The sequence below is a fragment of the Poecilia reticulata genome, linkage group LG5 (assembly GCF_000633615.1).
Source record: "Poecilia reticulata strain Guanapo linkage group LG5, Guppy_female_1.0+MT, whole genome shotgun sequence".
NCBI lineage: Eukaryota > Metazoa > Chordata > Actinopteri > Cyprinodontiformes > Poeciliidae > Poecilia > Poecilia reticulata.
Window position 1 is genome coordinate 1835962 of NC_024335.1, and position 18765 is coordinate 1854726.

General features: G+C 39.3%; 1 protein-coding gene across 8 annotated transcripts in view; it reads right to left on the minus strand.

Annotated features, from left to right (window-relative positions):
- grip2b (glutamate receptor interacting protein 2b) overlaps positions 1-18765 on the minus strand; it is a 196870-nt gene that overhangs the window by 45625 nt on the left and 132480 nt on the right. For 2 of the 8 annotated variants that reach the window (XM_008408299.2, XM_008408297.2), the window contains exon 1: positions 5659-5844. The exons of 5 other annotated variants lie outside the window; for them this stretch is intronic. In XM_008408299.2, coding sequence (XP_008406521.1) covers positions 5659-5713 — 55 coding nt within the window. In that variant the 5' untranslated portion in view covers positions 5714-5844. Of the gene's footprint in view, positions 1-5658; positions 5845-18489; positions 18726-18765 lie in introns of those variants that run through there. One more of the 8 variants, XM_008408300.2, reaches the window with a different exon arrangement.

An 18765-nucleotide genomic window follows, 5' to 3' on the forward strand; every position in this document is an offset into this window, starting at 1 on the left:
ACACACACACACACACACACACACACACACACACACACACACACACACACACACACACACACACACACACACACACACACACACACACACCAACATCACTGAGCTTTCTGAGTTACTGAATACCAAGGCGTATGATTGCAGCGATTATGATTCTGCAGCCACTGAAGTGTAATTAACTATTGTCTGGGATGGTGCTGACAAACAGTTCGAATGTGGTTATCTCAGCCCCCACTTTCACTCCTTAACACACACAGACACACACACACACACACACACACGCTGGAGACCCCATTCACTAAATAAACAGTACAGAAAATTTGAAACATGAAGCGCAAACAAAAGCTTGGATGTTGAGAATAATACATGTTCAGTTCACAAATTTCTGCAAACCCTCTCATCCTCAAACCTTACGCGCGGATCTCCAGCCCACACAGACTGAACATCTATGGAAGGAACAAGCAGTAATTAGAGAGCTTAATGGCTTGTCTGTTGTGGTTAATTGCAGCCTGTATAGATCTGGTATCGAGGGTGGAAAAGGAGGAGGGTGGGGGGTGAAAGATGGGTCTGATCACCACTTCACTCCTAATGATCTCATGCTTTTTCCTTTGTTGTCTAGACTTTTTTTGCAAAACTTTGAAAACTCAACACAAAAAGCATTCAATCACCAGAGAGGGTGAGCGCTGAAGTAGACACTTAGCTCTAAAAAAGGCTCCATTATGATAATAACAGGAGCTTTGTGCACAATTCTGACCAGCTTTCTGAAAGTTGTGGCCACTCTTACAAGCACATCGTCTTCATTTGATTTAAGATATTTAATATCTTGGTTTCAAAAAGCTTATTTCATAACTCCAATTAATTTCTATATGCTTAGTTTTTCTGTGGCAGATTTGCTCCTGAATGTCTGATTATTATTATCTGTTGGAGAGCCAGTGATGAGTGAGGCCATGATGGGCTCTGTCTGCCCAGAGGTTCACAGATGATGTATATTAATCAAAAGTTGGATCATCAAATGATTTTTAGTATATGAAACTACATAAGTAGGCAGGATGGAACATCTTAACATGACAAAAACATCCTTAAGTCGATGAACTGGTAGTCATCTTATGTCGGATACAACCTGATGTGAGATGAAGAGTAAACCAAGAATAGATATTTTTATATAAGTACATTCTATAGATATTCTGCAGATGTTGTTAGATATTGCATACTATTACTATTAGACATTATGAATTAAAACATATGGTGAAACAAAAAGAAAAGGTGACTTTGGCATGTTTCCATCTGCTGGTTTGTAGCGAGTCGACCAGGTTAAAGGTCATTTTATCAGACGTTGATGTCACAGCTGTAATAAACAGGCAGTAGAGGTTAAAAACTAGCATAGACCAAAAATCTGAGCCAAACAGAGGCAGGTTTTCAGGAATGTCAGCCAAGTTATAATTATTCTGTCATGTTAACTTTGGCGATGTTGCATGTTGTACATCACCAGAAAGAGAAATTCAGTTCTAATGATCCTAACAGAAAATTAGTTATGAGGTAAATGTTTGCTAAGTCAGAACTTATTTGGCAAATGTGTTTAAAATTCCTCTTTACCACATAAACTCTACATGTGCCAAAAACCACCTCAAGCGAGTGCAAATACTTTTTTGCTAAATTTTGCCATTTTTATCAACATTTTTTAATGGAAAACTTCAAAATGCCCTTGAAGAAACGATGGAAACACAGGCTAGAGGTGGAGTTAAGAAATCTGCAGCGACTGACAGTGTAGTGTCAGTTTGGGCCGAAATCTCTAAACAATGTTTTGTGACACTGTGGCGTCTCCAACATGAAGAATTAAGACGGTTCTGACACAAAATCAGGTCCAAACTGGAGTTAGTCAGGCGCTCTTCACAAAACGACTCCCTAATTGTTACCACTGAGTAACATGCATTCCTTTATAAATCTGTAGTTGGGTTGCTACAAAAAAGGCAATGTGAGAAAAGTTATTTTACAAAAATGACTGCTCCATTATAGAGATTGCATGCAGTTTTGCTATGTTCGAGAACTTTCACTTTGAAATAAACTCTCTTCATTGTTCTGAAGAAGCAAAGAATGGACAGTCCAGATGAAGGAAGTTTGAATGTGATGTTTTTCAACCGGTTTCTGTTAAAAATAACATGAACTGAAGAGAAACTGAAAGAAAACCTGCATTTTGGGCGATGAAACCCAAACAGTGGAGCGTCTATCACCTGCTCCAATGAGTTCAGAAGGAGAAACAGCCCGTCAGGTGCTGAGCAGGAAAAAAACAAAGCATCAAAACCGCTTTGAAGTTACAGTTTAGCCTCTTTCTGCCAACATGTCTGAGCCACTGATCCAACACGATATCCTGTTAACCGGTGACAGCGTTCATCACAGGGTCGGCAACCGAAGGCAGAGGGGGACATTTTAAATGAGAGTTAAGAAGGATTTATCAGGGAAAAGACAGTGGCTGTTTTTAATGAGTCACATGGTTTGATCCCCCGCACTCTGCCATGATTTACCTGAAATGCTTGTAAGCTGCTTAAGGTAAGAACATAATCTAAATGACTAAAAATGTAAATGACGGTGGGAGGAGAGCTTCATCTGATGAAGACGACGGCGACAGAAACGTGTAAAAATCTTCATATGTAACCAAATCTTGTATTTATCACAGCAGGATGAACATTTTTGTTAGAAATATATTTATTTACAGGTTTTTAATGGTTCACATCTTTCCTGCTTCATCGTCAGGCTCGTAATGATCCAACAGGCACCATGCTGGAAAACGATGGTCTCCAGAAGATAAAGAAAATGAAGTTTGCAGGGAACAGCAGAGAGAACTGCAGGCAGCATTCACAAATTATGATAACATCCTACACACTCCCCAACTCAGACTCTCTTTGGCGTCAGACCAATAACGCTCAGGAAATTAAGTCATCTGTAAACCAAGACGCTGATAAATCCCTTACTGGGAATTTTGGATCACTAATAAGAATATCAGTGTAAGAAAAAAAGAACATTTTGTTCCTCTTAATAATACTCAGTTGATATCTGGACCTTTCCTTGAATCCCTTTATGATAATAAAATTCAGCTGCAGCAGATGTTTAACAAAGCATGCAGTGAAATATGAAACCTCTCAAGAGCAGGTTTCCACATAAAGCTGAAAATGAAACCAGCTTTATGAACCTCAACGCTCCATCACTGTTATCAGCTTACTTAGTCTCTGAGGCAATAGCACCCACCGGCTCCATCAGGGCATGAAATGGGACGGGGCTCACCTTATTAATACACCCTGCTGCATATGGTAAAAGCTAAATCTCTGCTGTATCACATTCTGCTGCTTTGAATCTTAGCTTTCATGGCATGTGAAGCACAGCAGTACGTATGCAAATAGTAGGGCTGGCAAAAATGATTATCCTTTCTTGGTAGAGGCCATGCTGCAGCAGCTTGACTTCAGCATCAGAGCATCTAAAATGCTAAAGAGCTTCAGTGGTAAAGGCTGCAACTCCTGGCGGCATTTTACGTTCAACAAGCCTCCGCATGCTGTGCTGCTGCTGTCCAAAGACATCAAAACAGGAGTAAAAAAGTGTTTTAACATTCTTCCTGTAATTCAAAAGAGATACAGTTTTAAATAAGAAACTAATCGAGTGCACTAACGGATTATTCATCAAGGAATCCGACTAATTTTCTCGCCTTAAAGCAGCTTCATTACAAAAGCCTCAGTATCATACATGAAACTGGATGTACTGACTGATTTAAACATGTTTTGGGTTTTCTGAACTCCTCCACAGGTTTCTACCTTTACCTCAAAACTCCTCTGTGCTTTGATCTGCAGGGATTAAAGGCATGGGTCAACACACTGCTTTTGAAATCTGCTCAAAAAGAGGAGGTTAGACAAGAACCACTAGAGTCCAGAGCAACAGACACGTCCTAACATTTGGATGGGAATGCATGCAGATCACACTGTGATGCTTTTTAATTCCTGTAAACTAATGTTTATTTTTTAAAACCTAAAAATAGAAATAAGATGGATTTCTTTAAAAATGACTACAAATTTCCCTTGCTGCATATTATAAGGACAAAATATTGAGTAAATTATAAGCCGTCTCTTATCAACAGCTCAGGTTACACTGATGGGGCTAAATGGACTTTTAATTAAGACTGGCAGTCAAAAATGGCTCTTTGAATTGTAAAGGTTTGCAGACTGGAATAGGTGGCCAGACAAGCTCAGTAAAGGGGAGCGTCTGAGTGTTTACAGTATCAAATCAGCACAATCACATATTGATGACATTACTTACATGCTGCTATCGGAGCATCTGCAGCAGCTTTTGATTTAAACATTAAAAATCTTCATAATGAGTTGGAGAAAAATACCCAGTCAACAAAGGCTGGATGCCCCTTCAGTCATGCATAATATAATACCACATATACAAACTGCATTGGCTAAAATCTATAATACCTCAACTCATCAAGCTTTAACTGGATTATTCTGCACTGAAAAAATGATCCTTTGCTGCAGCGCTGGAGAAAAAGACAAGTGCCAGATACAGACTGGTCACACCTGAAGTGAAAAAGATTCTTGAAAAGAAAATAAATGATAAAATGCAGAAAGTGGTGAAATACATGCCAAAAGTACCACTGGTTAGAATATTTAAAAAGTTTCATCCTTTTTTTAAAGTGTAAGTTTTGCATCATAGATACAGAGAAAAACAAAATGTATATGTCATCAATAATTTAAAAAGATTTAGTCGACCAAAATATCTGCAAAATGTTTCCAAAAATGATTCGACAAGCTGCACAGCAGTAGTTCGACGTTCCCACAAAGATCCACAAGCTTAATGTTGTTCTTCAAACTGAAGGTATCACTCGTGCACATCGTTTATGTCCCACCGTGACACCGTGGAGATTTATTTTAGCATGGCGGCGGCGGCGGCTCTTTTCAAACATCTCACCAGTCAGAACCAACTGTGTATCTGCAGGAGGCCTCAGACCATTTGACCTCCTTCAAAATACAAAGTATTACTCCTCTAATTATGTGGACCTGGTGCAACAACCCTGAGAAATGTTTGCATTTTTTGATGGGAAAAATTTACAACTGAACCAAAATGACTTCATTTTATTCATACGTACTCTTTCTAATTTCCAGTTAAGCTAAAACTGATATTAAATAGTCAAACATTTTTGAAACAATTTGAATATACTCATTGAGTTTTGATCGTTTTTGAAGTGGGCTTAATTTGTCTTTTCCCAAGAAAAATAAGAAATAAATAATCCTAGGAAACATTAAACACTGTAAACTTTAGAATACAGTGGAAAACCATGTGCAATGAGAAAAAGGTAGATTAATTGATACGATTATTGGTAATAAATCATTTTCAGTTCTACATGTCAGATCAGGCGTTTCCTTCACACATTCATATAGAAAGTTATACTTTTATCCAAGGCATTAAAACCTAATTAGCTTTTCATCAAACCTGTTTTAGATGCGCAGCAGTGTTATGGATTATAGATATAAGAAAAACAAAAACAGCGCCACCCACAGACTCTTAGATACACTGCAATAACATCCAACCTAGAACACGCCAAACATCACTTATGTCATATTAATGACAGAATACTAATACAAAGAGTATTTCTGCATCAGAATACGAAAACAAACTCACCCACACTATTTGCCCCAATGTCTCTTTTCAGACCGCAAAACATGACGGCAGACATCGACTTTTCCTCCTCAGAGTAACATCCACGACAGAGTGAAGAGAGACAAACACTGACAGGTTAGAGGAGGATGGAGAAAGGAGGAGACAGAGGGAGAGATGTGGACTGCTGAGCACTCAGGGAATACAGTGGCGATGATAAGAGATGACTGGCGCTTACGCTACAACCACTCAACCCCCAAGAGAGGAGAGAGAGAGAGAGAGAGGGAGGTACACACCAATGGATGAGACAGGCGAGGTTCAGCCTGGAGAGAAAGTGTTCAGAAATATGCAAATAAAAAGAAACAATAAAAGAAAAACAGAAGCTAAGAATATGTGGGTGAGTGAGCAACAAAGAGATGAAATAAGAAGGATTAAGCAGGCAGGGATAAACTGTTTATTTTTAGAAAATAAGACAAGAGGATGAGAGATGTTCAGTCATTTAGTCAAATCATCCATGGTTATTTTGAGAGCAGATTCACAGATGTTATTACTCTGATTTAGTTCTTAAGTGTTCATTTTAAAAATCACTATTCAACAGACCTGTTTCTGGTATTTAAGGAAAAGGTTCTTGTTAAACAGCTGGAGCGTGTATTTAAAAAAGAAAGAAAAATGTAAAAAAGAAGCTGTGGTTTGACAAAAGCTGGAGTTTTACACCACCATGCTGGACAGGAAGTGGATGCAGCATTATGTAGCAGGAACTACCATATTTGGACATGTTAAAATGATTTTGTTCAAAATAATATGAGGTTGGCAGCAGAAATATCAAGAAATTGTTGGCGGAAAAACAAAGTCCTTTAATGAGATTCAGTTAAATATCACAGAGACTCTGCAGCTTGTCCTATAAGGAAATCAAAGGAAAAACATTATCACAGCTTTACATGGCTTACAACAAACTATTTATACCAATTTAATCAAATTCATTCCCAGTACGGGAACTGGAACCACTGAGGCTGATGGTAAGAATTATTTTTTTAGACAATGACTAAATAAATGCAGCTGGTTTTTGCTGTGCAGCAAAATTAGCAGCTGCAGGAAGAAAAATAAGAGTTTAAAGTTAGTGTCTGAGCATGCATTGTTGTATTAATATCACTGTCTAAAGTCAAATCAGCTGAAATAAATTAAAATGTATTGCTTGAATGCATTAAAGAAATGTTATGGGTGAAGAGTAATAACTGTTCAAAACAGAGAAATGTCACAACACAGAGGAGTTAATGTGTAAGAGCAGAGTAATGAGTTTGGTATTCATTTTACATTAAGCTAAGATGTTTTTCCTCAGTGGCTTCAAACAAAACAGCAAGAACAATTTACTAAAACATTACGAAGCACCAAAAGTGTCGACAAAGGGAGATGCCAAGCTTTCACAACACATTTAATGAGTGTTTTACCGTGACAACACTGCTGTCTAAGAACTGCAGTTAGAAACGTCACTGGATATTAAATCTGGAAAAACAAAACTTTTAGATTGATTTTTTTTTTAACAATAATATGTTTGTGGTTTTTAATCAGTCTCACATAAAAAAAAACAACAAAAATGATTAACGTCTTTGTGGGGCAAACCAAAAGAAAATGTTATACTTAATTCACAAACACTTAAGCAGTTTAGGTTTATTTTATGATTCACTAGATATGTGCTGACCGAGTTTGGTCCGATTCTACTGACTGATTAAACAATGGCTTATTAACCAGCCTCAGTTGTTAACATGTGGATGAAAGTCATAGACATCCAAAGACCCTAACAGATATTAACGGTATGTTGATGTAGTAGGAATCTGTGTTTTCTAACAGCTTTACGTCTTTATTTCTGTAATGTTTACTTCACTTTAATAAGCGCCGTCATTTTTCTGCTCGTTCCTTTCTTTTATCCAGTTCTTTCTCCTCTCAGTAAATTATTTTACTCCATTTGAAATCCAAAACAATCCAAGCAAAACACAAAAACACACATGAATTATAGGACGTGATCGCTGTAGCATGTGTAAAAATGCCTGGCGCACATCCTGAGCCTGATGTGTGTGTTGGCTGGGTGAGCAGAGTAATAACTGCATTTCTTTCTCCCTGGTGGCCAGCTTCCTGTGAATGTTGTCTTCTCTGCGCAGTCTGACCTAAATTAATGCCAGACAGCACAGAACACACACACACACACACACACACACACACACACACACACACACACACACTCAGAAGAGCTTCTGCATCTGATTGTTGAGTCTAATTGCATATCTTGAAATGCTACAGAAAGCATTGCTTACTGCTTGCATTTGTATTTATTTGATCATTCTGCACTCATTCTAAAAATATAAAGATATTAAATGGCACATTTTATTTGGACACAAACAGCTCCAGGTTTTCAGTTCTTGGATCTAAAGTTCATTACTTATTTGGATTTTCTATGTAAGAGGCTGTAGGGATTGACCTTAAAAATCAACAACTCAGTTCAACAGCCGAGCGCATCGTAAGAACTGTTCATCACTTTACAGCTGGACTGTTTACCATCCATTCATGACCCAAACCCTTCCAGTAACCTGTTCCCCTTCTCGCCTGTGGGGGCGCTGCACCAAGAACCACTGAAGGAAGTGACACAAAAACCTCTGAAGACACTGAGAGCAACTTCCTTCCATACAAAATGTAAACAAACATGGAGATTTTAGGGATTGTACGATTTCTCTTCTGAGTTTAAAGACCACTAGTCATTTCTCCCACTTGTGCATTTGTTTTGGTTGTATTTACCCAGAATGCCCTGCGGTGTAGTCTGCTTCCTGGTTTTGAAGTGATCTCAGATCCGCTTGGCGTTCACATTCAAACCGCACCAGAGTTCACTTCAGCAGATCCAACACAGAGTTTGATCCTTTGGTCTGAATCACTTTGATTTAAACATAAACCAGCACAACTGGACTTTCTAGACAAATAAACTAAAGTTTGATTAAATCGTACTAAAGAATGAATCCTGACTGAACAAAGAGCCATTCAAAAATAATCACTTCTCCAGAACCTTATGTTCCACATCGATGGATAGTCACTCGTTAATATTCCAAGTGTTTTAATTTTTTAATTTAGCTTTTTTTGCTTGTTTGTTTAGAAGTCATCTTCACATAAAAAAATGACCTTAAATATTAAAATCATTAGAAAATAATGCTAATCAGCGAGCTGGGTTTGAAATCAGATCAGGTTTGCTGTGAGAGATTTCTTTAAGCAGCTCTGAAACATACATGAGAGGAGAAACAGCAGAGTTAGAAGGCAGCAAAATAAGCAGTCAAAAAAATTAGTCATGTCAGTTTGCTGCTCCAGACACACACAGACACACACACAGTCAGAGTCTCCAGACACTCGAGTGCACAATTTATGCTGCACATGGTCAAACTTTCTCTCATCTTGTTGGCGCGGCGTCTCGCTCTTCTCTCCGTCTCTCCCAGTCTGTGGGTTTCAAGTGCAAATGAATCCAAGCATCACTCCAAGCATTATGAGAAAGGACTTTGAAGTGGCAAATGATGGCCTCCTGCAGCTCGGCGCAGAGAAACACACATGCACCCGAAAATCTGCACACTTGAGAAAACACTCGTGTACTTCTGCTTAGTTTAGCCCATTCTTTCACATCCACACAGAAACGTCAGAACTGGTAGCTGTGTAGGAAAAGCTAGATATATATTGGAGTAGAGGAAATGACAGGTGTAAGTCGATGCTCCTCAGTTCTACGTCACTTTCTGAAAAATAAAATAAAACTATCTTCCCTTAGATCTAATTTAATACAAACTAAATGCCACATTGCTTTTATTGGAACCAGAAGTGTCTGACTGTAAAACTTACACACTGCACTGCTGCGCTCCTTTTTGTCTACAAGTGCACTGAACACCCCAACTTTTACAGAATAAACATTTCTTTTTTGGAGTGGTATAACATTTATTTATAAGTAATATTCCTTCTTCTGTTTTATTGCAGTATTCAGGGTTTTTCTGACCTCCAGTTGTTTTGTTTGAGCAGATTTTTGCTGCAGCTCTGCCTCCACCTCGCTCTCTGTCTCTCTGAGTCTATATCTCCCCCTGCTGAGCGTCTTCATTCGATCACTGTAATGGCTTCTTACACTGCGGGACACAAATGAGGACAGATGGGGACTAAAAAACTGTCTCACAGCAACACCAAAGAGAAGGAAGCGGAGGAAGATAAAGAAAACAAAAAATGCAGAAGATGAAGGGCAGAAATATGGAAGCAGACAGAATGTGCAAAATATTAATTCCTATAATTATATTTAAATACGTTTGAGGTGGTAGTTGTGAATCCCATTGCTGACTTGACTCTCTTGACTCAATTTAATTACTGATGTGAGTTCAGTCTGGCCTGTTCCTCTGCTCAGAGGCCACATGACATTTCAGATTCACTTCACTGAGTGCAGACGTACAGTGGGCTAATGAATCACCATTCAAAGGCATTTCATTACTCTGAACTGTTGACATGGGAGAACATTTATCATGGATTCATGCAGTAATTTGCACAGTCTGTTGACTGTCCAGGAAGAAAACACACAGCCATAAAGGAAGCATTAAAACGAGTCGCCAGTCCGTTTTCACTGAGCAGTGAGATCATGATGGCAGCTGTACTTCCTGTTCATTTTTATTTCAAAGTAATGTTCTGAGAAATGTTTAGTCTCTGCTGACTGTAAAGACTGACAGTGGTGAGTCACTTTTAAATATATGCAATGTTGAAAGCACTGACCATCTGTTCTATTCACAATTAATCCATTGGTCTCATTCTGATGGCCGTAAACCCAAAATGTTGGAAAAGGAACCAGGAAACTCAGAGTTTGCACTTCCAGGTTTGCTTCTGAAATTTCCAACACAAATGTGTGTATCTGTCAATAATCTAACGTCAAAAAACATAATTTCACAACTGTGGTGTTTCCATTACATAAGAAATTAAATGAAAATCATATGTGAATAAGATTGTTCATGCAATAAGTCACTAAAAATAAATGCAGGGACGTTGGCGTCTTATTCAGCTCTGCCTCCCTGGGAGCGGCTACGCAGGCGCCATTTTGGGGAAATTGTTTTCTGAGATTTTACAGAAGAGTTATGGGTTCAACACGCTGGAATGATAACTTTCTATGAGCTGAGAGGCTGAGAGAGCTCTGCTGGAGCCAGCTGCTTATCATCTGAGAAAACATGAATCCTCCTGCTTTCTGTCGTCTTCTTTGTGGTTTTCACCAGTGGTAACGTCTGGCTGTTGATCATGTGACTTGTGATGTGAATAAAGCGTTTCCATTGCAGTTTTGTGAAATAGATCTATTTTGATAAAAATAAAAAATAAAGTGCATTTTTTCCAAAATTATTGTGTTTCCATTTAGCCAATTTATTTTCACAATTTCAATTTACGCAATTTTATGATCAGTTATTCTCTCCTGGATTCTGCTGCAGCTTTTTTCTGTTTCCTGTGTTTCCCTCATTCTCTGCACATTTCTCTCGCTTTCCTTTTAGTCCTCAACAAATCAAAAAAATGCAGCTTGTTGCTCCAGCAGCAACCTTCACCAGAGACAAACATGAACATCTCAGGAGTTCATGTTTGACGCCGTGGCTCTTCCTTGGTTTTTGTGGAGACATTTAGACTGTCAGCTTTTTACTCCTGCAGTCACCTGTCATTTTCTCCTCCTCCTCTGGATGCAGATGTTGCTGCCCTCTCACCTCCACTCACCTCAAACTGCTGCTGCAGTCAAATCATCACATTACGTTGCTTTACCCGAGTTCTCCAAGGGGTCCAGGTGGGCTCACCTGTCTGGTTCCTGCACCAATCATAAGGCAGGATGTCGACAGGATGCCCTCCAGACGACTTCCTGCTGGGTTCCCCACCACCAGGTCTAACTCCAGAACAGTTCCTGCTCTACTATCACTCCATCCTTCTATCACTTGTGCAAAAGACACCAAGATACATGAACTACTCACTTGGTGGGAGCTGCCACCAAGTGAGTGTGATTCACCTTAAAGAAACTGGTACTTAGTTCTTACAAAACAAGGGAGACAAGCAAAACCAGCTACAGGTCGAGGGAAATACTGAGACAATTGGTTAAATGTTCAAAGGTTCCATCATATTCACACACTAATGTTTTTTTTTTCTTCTAATTAACAGCATACAGTGTCTGGTGTAGTTTCAAATAGATCAAAACTTAAATGGGAAGGAATAACAGGCATGCAGAGCCGAGGCAGAGATGATAGATGAAGAGCAAAGTGCAAACCTTCTGTCACTGCAATAGGAAGTCGGCCAAGTTTGAAATGCAAATGAATCCTAAATCTGTTTTCCACTCTTCCTCTGTGGAATCACAGCTTTCTGCAGCGCCAGCTAACCTACCCGTCACTCCTTTTATAATTCACTCTCATTCCTGCCTTTGCTTCTCCTCCTTTTAATGATGTTCCTCTTCTTTTCTTCCAGCCACAGACAGACAGCAGTTTTGATGTTTTTTTCATGTATAGTGGATCAGCAGAAGAGTAGAAATAGATAAAGCTGAGTTATTTTGGCATCTGGAGTATTTTTTCTGACTCTTCCTCATGCTGGTGACACTCTTACCTTCTGTACTGTGATGAAGAGGAAGTCATGCAATTTGTGACACATTAACTACAAACCAGTGCATACTGTTATATATGCACTGGTGGCACGTACCAGTGCATATAACAGGACAACAATCCATTGATTATTAATTATTGCACATCATAATATGTACACCTAGACTACATCCACATATTTTTTTTAAATGCATGCTTTCAATTTTTTTACTGAAACTGTAACAGGTGCATATGTGCAAACATTTCTCTGCTCTAGTCTGATGATGGATGTTGGATCAAGTTATTATATTTTATTTTACTCTGATTTATACAATAATGTCAAGAGAGATTTTAGAAATCTTAGTTCGTTTGTAAGTTTATTTTATTAATTTATCTCACATTAAGCCATCTCTTCACTTTTACTTCACAAAAACAGTTTCCAATGACAAACTCCAGATTAAAATAGATGTGTATTTTCTATAAACGTTTAGCCGTTGCAGCAGTTTGTGGGTGAGATTCAGGTTAAACTCTGCATCAGTCATCATGACACAAAACATTCACACATAACACTGAAGCCTGAGGGTAATTTAAGTGGCTGGTTTACCCAACAGAGAGGAAACCAAGGTGTGCAGAGAGAACCCACACACTGACCGGGGAACGAAAACACTGCAGAGAGACGCCTGGATGTGATTCAGGTTTTTTAATAACTGCTACAGTGCAGAGCGTCTAAAATAACCCGGCGTTCTGCTTCATGAACAACAAACATCCCCTGTTGGCATGTTTGGTGGATTAATCAGATTCAGTCTAACTGTTGGTATTCTACAGATTATCCATGACTAATAATGAAGGTCTTAAGCAAACATTCAGCTCAGGACTCAGTAAATGTGCCCAGAATCTCCCCACATCTCAATTCCGTCCATCATCTTGCTTGAAAGCAAACTTGACATTTTATCCACCTGATTCAAAGGTATAATTTTCCTCATTCATTCAATCTGTGAGTCCTGTCATCCTGCCTCTTTCAGCAGCTTTTTTATCCTCTCTGTAAATGTTACCCTGCCTTTGTCTTTGCTCTTTCCCTCCACCCTCTTGATCTCTTCCAACGAGGCCTTGACATAATGAGGCCAAACTAGCAGAAGTGTGAGACCTTTATCTGTGTCCCTCGCAGTCCCTTCAGTTTTTTATGCTTCCATTTGTTCTCTGGATTTATTTGGATGTATTGTGTTCAGTGACAGCAGACGAAGGAAACGCAGGACGGCTGAATCAGCTTTCCAAAAGGTTCCTTTAAGCTCCTCTTGGAGACGTCAGCTCTGGCCCTTATCCGTGTTATTCTCTGAGCGACGCAGCCACGTGTCACCGCATTCATTCCTTCGCCCAACGCGCGACGCAACCTGTCACTGCGTTTTTGCTCTCCTCAGTGATTTCCATCTTCTGCTGTTTCTCCTCTCACCCTCGCTTGTTTTGCTTCCCATAATATCTCTGTCACTTTTTTCAACCTCTGCCTGTTCACTGGAGTTTCAGATGGTTTTCTTCAGATCTTTTATTCTGTTTTATAATTTTCTCCTGCATTGTGTTTTATTCTGAAAGTTTGACTACTTCAGCTTTGCAGGTTCAGTTTGTGTGAAATGTTTGGTTTGCCTTTTATTTCCTGTTAACTGATTGAAATCATTTGGATTAAAGTCGGCCGCCAGTATCAAGTTAAAAAACACTAAGTGTTTCTTGTTCTCAGCTGCATCAGTCTGATGACTGCTGCAGCTATTTTAACTCAGTCTCAAGCATATAATGGAGGTAATGTTGGAGCGACACCTGGGTGGGCGATCAGGCAGCTGTGAGCAAAACATTCAACAAAACTCAAGTTCTTATCATCCAGTTGTTACACAACAGAGATAAACTGAAACTTTTTGATTACCTTAAAAAAAGCGAAACACTGAGATGATTGTTATACAGGATATTAATGCATATTATGTTACTCTGGTTGAGTTAATAAAATACTTTATTAAGTTATTCATTAAGTGTAGCTTAGTGTTGGTTGGGAAAAAACGACTTCATTTAGAGATTCAGTTTGGGTTTGAACAAATCATTTTACAGAAAGAAACAAAGCTTTGTCAGGATTCTGCAGCCTTTCACACCAAACATGTGACGCGTTGCCCTGACTCTGACCTCTGACCTCCATCTTACTAGCTCAGTTTTACATCAAAAACTCTGTTTTGATGTTTTCTCATCTAACATCAAACCTTACATTCGATTCATCGTCCTTCACATTCCCCACTGCCTCCTCACCCATCAAATTTATTACCTATTCACAGACTGTGGGAAAATCTAAAGCTGCATTTCTGCTACATTAAATGTATTTTATGGGTTTTCTTGTATCAAAAAGTTTTATAAAGAAACATTACTGTATGTTGACTCTGCTGTAGTTTAAAAGACTTGCTCCTTCATTACTTTCATTCTTTCTTTTTGCCTTCATTGGCTGCATTTGTCTGTTTAAACACCGTGTTTCCTCTCCGTTTCACCGTTGGCCCATTTCTGTCTCCATCTTTCGCTCCATCTGAACACTTGTGCTTTTTCCTGTCTCCATCTCTTCCTGAGTCTCTCACTCCAAGTTTTCTTCCTTTCCTCCCCCTTCAGCCCCTTTTTCTCTCTCTAGCGTTTCTCCTTCTGCTGGAGGTATAAATAGGGCACATAATAAAGCACTAATTAATCTCTGGTGACAAAATCAAAGAAAACACATCTGCAATGCTGAGAGGAGTGTTGAAGGAAGAGAAAAGGGCAGAAAAGGGAAAGCATGTAAGGAAAATAAGATTCAGATAAGAGCTAAATTAGATCAGATAAAAACCGAGTGAAACAAAGTTTTCAAGGCTTCCGATTTTCTTTTTAAAGTTTTGAAAATAAATTTAAATTTCCTCAAATGGCAAGTTATTTTTATCAATTTGGGTTTGATGCAAGTGGTAAAGGTTTGTTTTTTTTAAAAGTTGGATTGATCCAAGTCTGAATTTAACTCTTCAAAATGACACTGACTGAAATGTAATCCTGCTGGGCCACATTTTAGTCCAAACTATAAACTTTGTTTGCTTCCTGACTGAACTGCTAAAAATATATGATGGAAATCAGCTTTGTTTTAAAGCAGAGCCTATTAATATGGAAAACATCACTAAACTGAGTGAAAATAATTGTTAATCTGAATATAAACAATGGATGACGCCATGAGTAGTTTGCTACAAGACTGATAATGTTGCTTTAACCAGAAAAAACAAGCTAAAAGTGTCCAAAACATTATTTTGGGGTAAATTGGGAACTTTGTCTAATTTTCAGGCTGTTAGGAAAATCTAGTAAAAATGTTAAGAGTTCTGACCATCAGCAGTGTTTGAGACAAACTGCACCCGACTTCCCCCAAACTCAAAACTAACTTTCAATTAATCTCACTGGCAAAAAAAATTAGCTGCCTTAGCGTTAGCTAAGAGGTGGACTGAGAAAACTTGACTCACTTTTTTTTCCCCGTCTCTGGAAGAAAACATCCATCTACTTGCAAGGAAAACATTTTTCCATCTTGTTCGCCTCCCATCCTCAATTTCTCATCCTTGACACATAAGAGCACAGGTAGCAGTGTTGAAAGTAAAAACCATGAATTTGAATGCAAATTAAAATTTCACACCAACTTGCAGCAGAATAAGAATGTAGCAGTTGTGGTCTTGACTGATCTTCAGACAAAATGCTGACGTCAGCAGAACAGAGGTTGAGAAAAGAGTGAGTATAAATGTAGTCTGAGTAGCGGACGATGAAAAATAGATCTCAAGGTCACTCTTGAGACAAAGACCGTTATCGATTATTACGAACATGCATCTATGTATCTTCTCACACCTTTAGAGAAATAACTTCTCTGTAAAAACAAACGTCGTGAGGGTTAGGAGTTTTTCTAAGAGCTGTGTGGGTTTCAAGTCAGTAAACCTTGAAAAAAAGTTGGAGTTGTAACTAATATAAAGACTCACAAAGACATGAGATCATTTTGTTTTGCTTGTTTCGTTTCTGCCGTATCAGATTTCTGCACAGTTGAATCCTTCAAGCTTTGCTTCTATTTACTGGTGAACATAAAGAAAAGTTCCCCAACTGGGTTCAGATGTAGTTCACATGTTCCACTTCTTCATCAACACACAACAACATCCAGTGATTCATTAAACATCGACACGAGGAGCTGCAGAGCAGAAAACCCAGCAGGAGCAATTCTGACGCAAAATACGAGACTGGAGCAGAATTTCAGCACCAAGGACAGAAACTCCTGTCCAGACAGAAAACCAAGAATCCATCCATACCGGACAGGTCCGGGAAACAACAGATACCCAGCAACAAAACCCACGCTCATGTTGAAACAACATCCGACAATAAAGAGCTGTATAAAGATTTTATAAAGTGAAGTAAAAGGTTTGGAGGAAAGTTATAAATACACAAAAACACAAATAAATAACTGGTTTTGTTTGTTCCATCATAAGTCAATTAAACATGCAGTTGAAGATTTGGAAGTATCCATCAATTGCCCTGAAAATATTTGGATAGAAAAAGAAAATCAGAAAAGTATTTGTTTCCCAATGAATTTGATAGTACAGAATTTATTTAAAAAAATAAAACAACAAAACTTCTCAATATGAGCTCAAAGAGCGTGACCGTTTACTCTTTGCAGGGATTAGAACGTGAGCAAACAGAGAGCAGCAGCATCGCTGCAGAGGCTCAGCGGAAACAGAGGAAATCATCTCTCAAAGTCCCCGTTTGTCAGTTTTTCCTGGGAGTTCAGGCTGGAACAGATTTAATGTGATTCCACCAGCAGACCTGCAGCTTGTGGGAAATTATTCATCTGCAGTGGGTCTCTGTTGTTTAAAATAAATCACCATGTGAAACCAGCTTCTCTAGGCTAACCACAGGATCTTTATGTTTATTTTTTATTTTCTGGGAACTGGTGGTGAAACCACCCAGATTTATCATCCTTCCTGTGCTGGGAAGAAACATTCATGTTCAGCTTTATGGAGGAAAACTGATAAAGCTTTTAAATTAGAATTATTTGCATTTGCAGTTTTTTTTCAATTTGCTAATTAAAGACAAAAATCAAACTTCATTTGCTAAACAACAAAACAAAGTATCCTGGTGCATTTGGACATATTTTATTCAAAGTTTGGTTAACCTCTAATTTGGTGAACCATATGTGTTATAAATAGTTTTATTATGCAAAGCTGTTGGCCTGTAAAAATAACTTTCATGATTCTACTTCTGATCTTTAGCAGAGATTGGAAAATGAATTGTGATTGTTTTTGAAGTCACGGGCCACCTGGAAGCTCTCCTCCATAATATCCCATTGAAGCCAATGACTCCATAATTATCATCCCTCTAAACTTCCAGATCCAGTTATGGTGGAAGCCACCGGGCTCCCTGTGTGATGGGTGACCCACTAAAATCTGCTTCAGCTGTCAGAAGTAACGCAATGCTCTGGTTTCCACTGAGAGCCATCAAGGCTTTGATGCGATGGAAGTGTGACAGAGAAATCTCTGCAGTATTATTAACAGCAGGAAGATGTGACAGTGATTCATCCTCCGCACTGCGCTGCGCTGCATCAGGGGCAACTTTAGCTCACATGTCCGCAGGGATCGTCAGGCTGTAGTCACTCCAGCCTGCAGCCTGCAGCCCGCGGTGGGCGGCGGGGCTCCCTGACAGGCCGATAGGCGGCGTTTTGTCCCCATTTGCTGGCGTCTCCAGCGCGGCTGCGGGCTTCACTTCAAAGCTGCACATCTCCAAACTCATAAATAAATCAGCCAGAGTGGGAAAAGAGCTGCGCGTCTCTCTCCAACAAAAACACAGACTGGCGCTGGGTCGCATACGAGTTTCATCCAGTTAGAACCGGATCATTTCACCAAACGATCAGTTAACTTCAGAGGTGAACAGGTGCGACATGAAACTTCACCCTATGAAAGAAAGGTGGAGGAGGAGTGGATCGGCTCTCCTTTGTACAATAACAGTTCAGCATTTAAGGTTAAAATCATTTTTAAAAATAGAAATGTTTATAAAGCATACACTTTCATACAAAGTTCTCCACAAAAGATCTGTTCCTGAAACAGACCAATAATCAGCACCGCAGCTGCAGGACGCTGAAGCTGTTCACCAGAAAATGGACAGAACCTGAAATCCCCAAGAAACCTTCAGAGAAAAGCAACAAGAAGAAAAGAGTCCGAACAACTCAAATAAAACTGAACTTCAGCTGACAGAAAACAGCGTAAAACAGCCGATCTTTCTGTTTTCTCCTCACCTTTTTGCAGAAGCCTCTTCTTCAATATAGCCTGAAGGAAAAGCATTATTTCCCCCCACACTAAGTCCGGGTTGATGAGTGAATCTCTCCTCGTGGAAGAGCAGAGGAGGAAGAGGAGGAGGAAGAGGGAGGAAGAACTTCTGTCTGCTTTCTCCCTCTTTCCCTCCCGATCCGTTTCCTCTCTGCTCTCTCTCTCAAAGGGACCCCACCCCCTGTTGACACCGGCTGAACTGTGGTGTGTGTGTGTGTGTGTGTGTGTGTGTGTGTGTGTGTGTG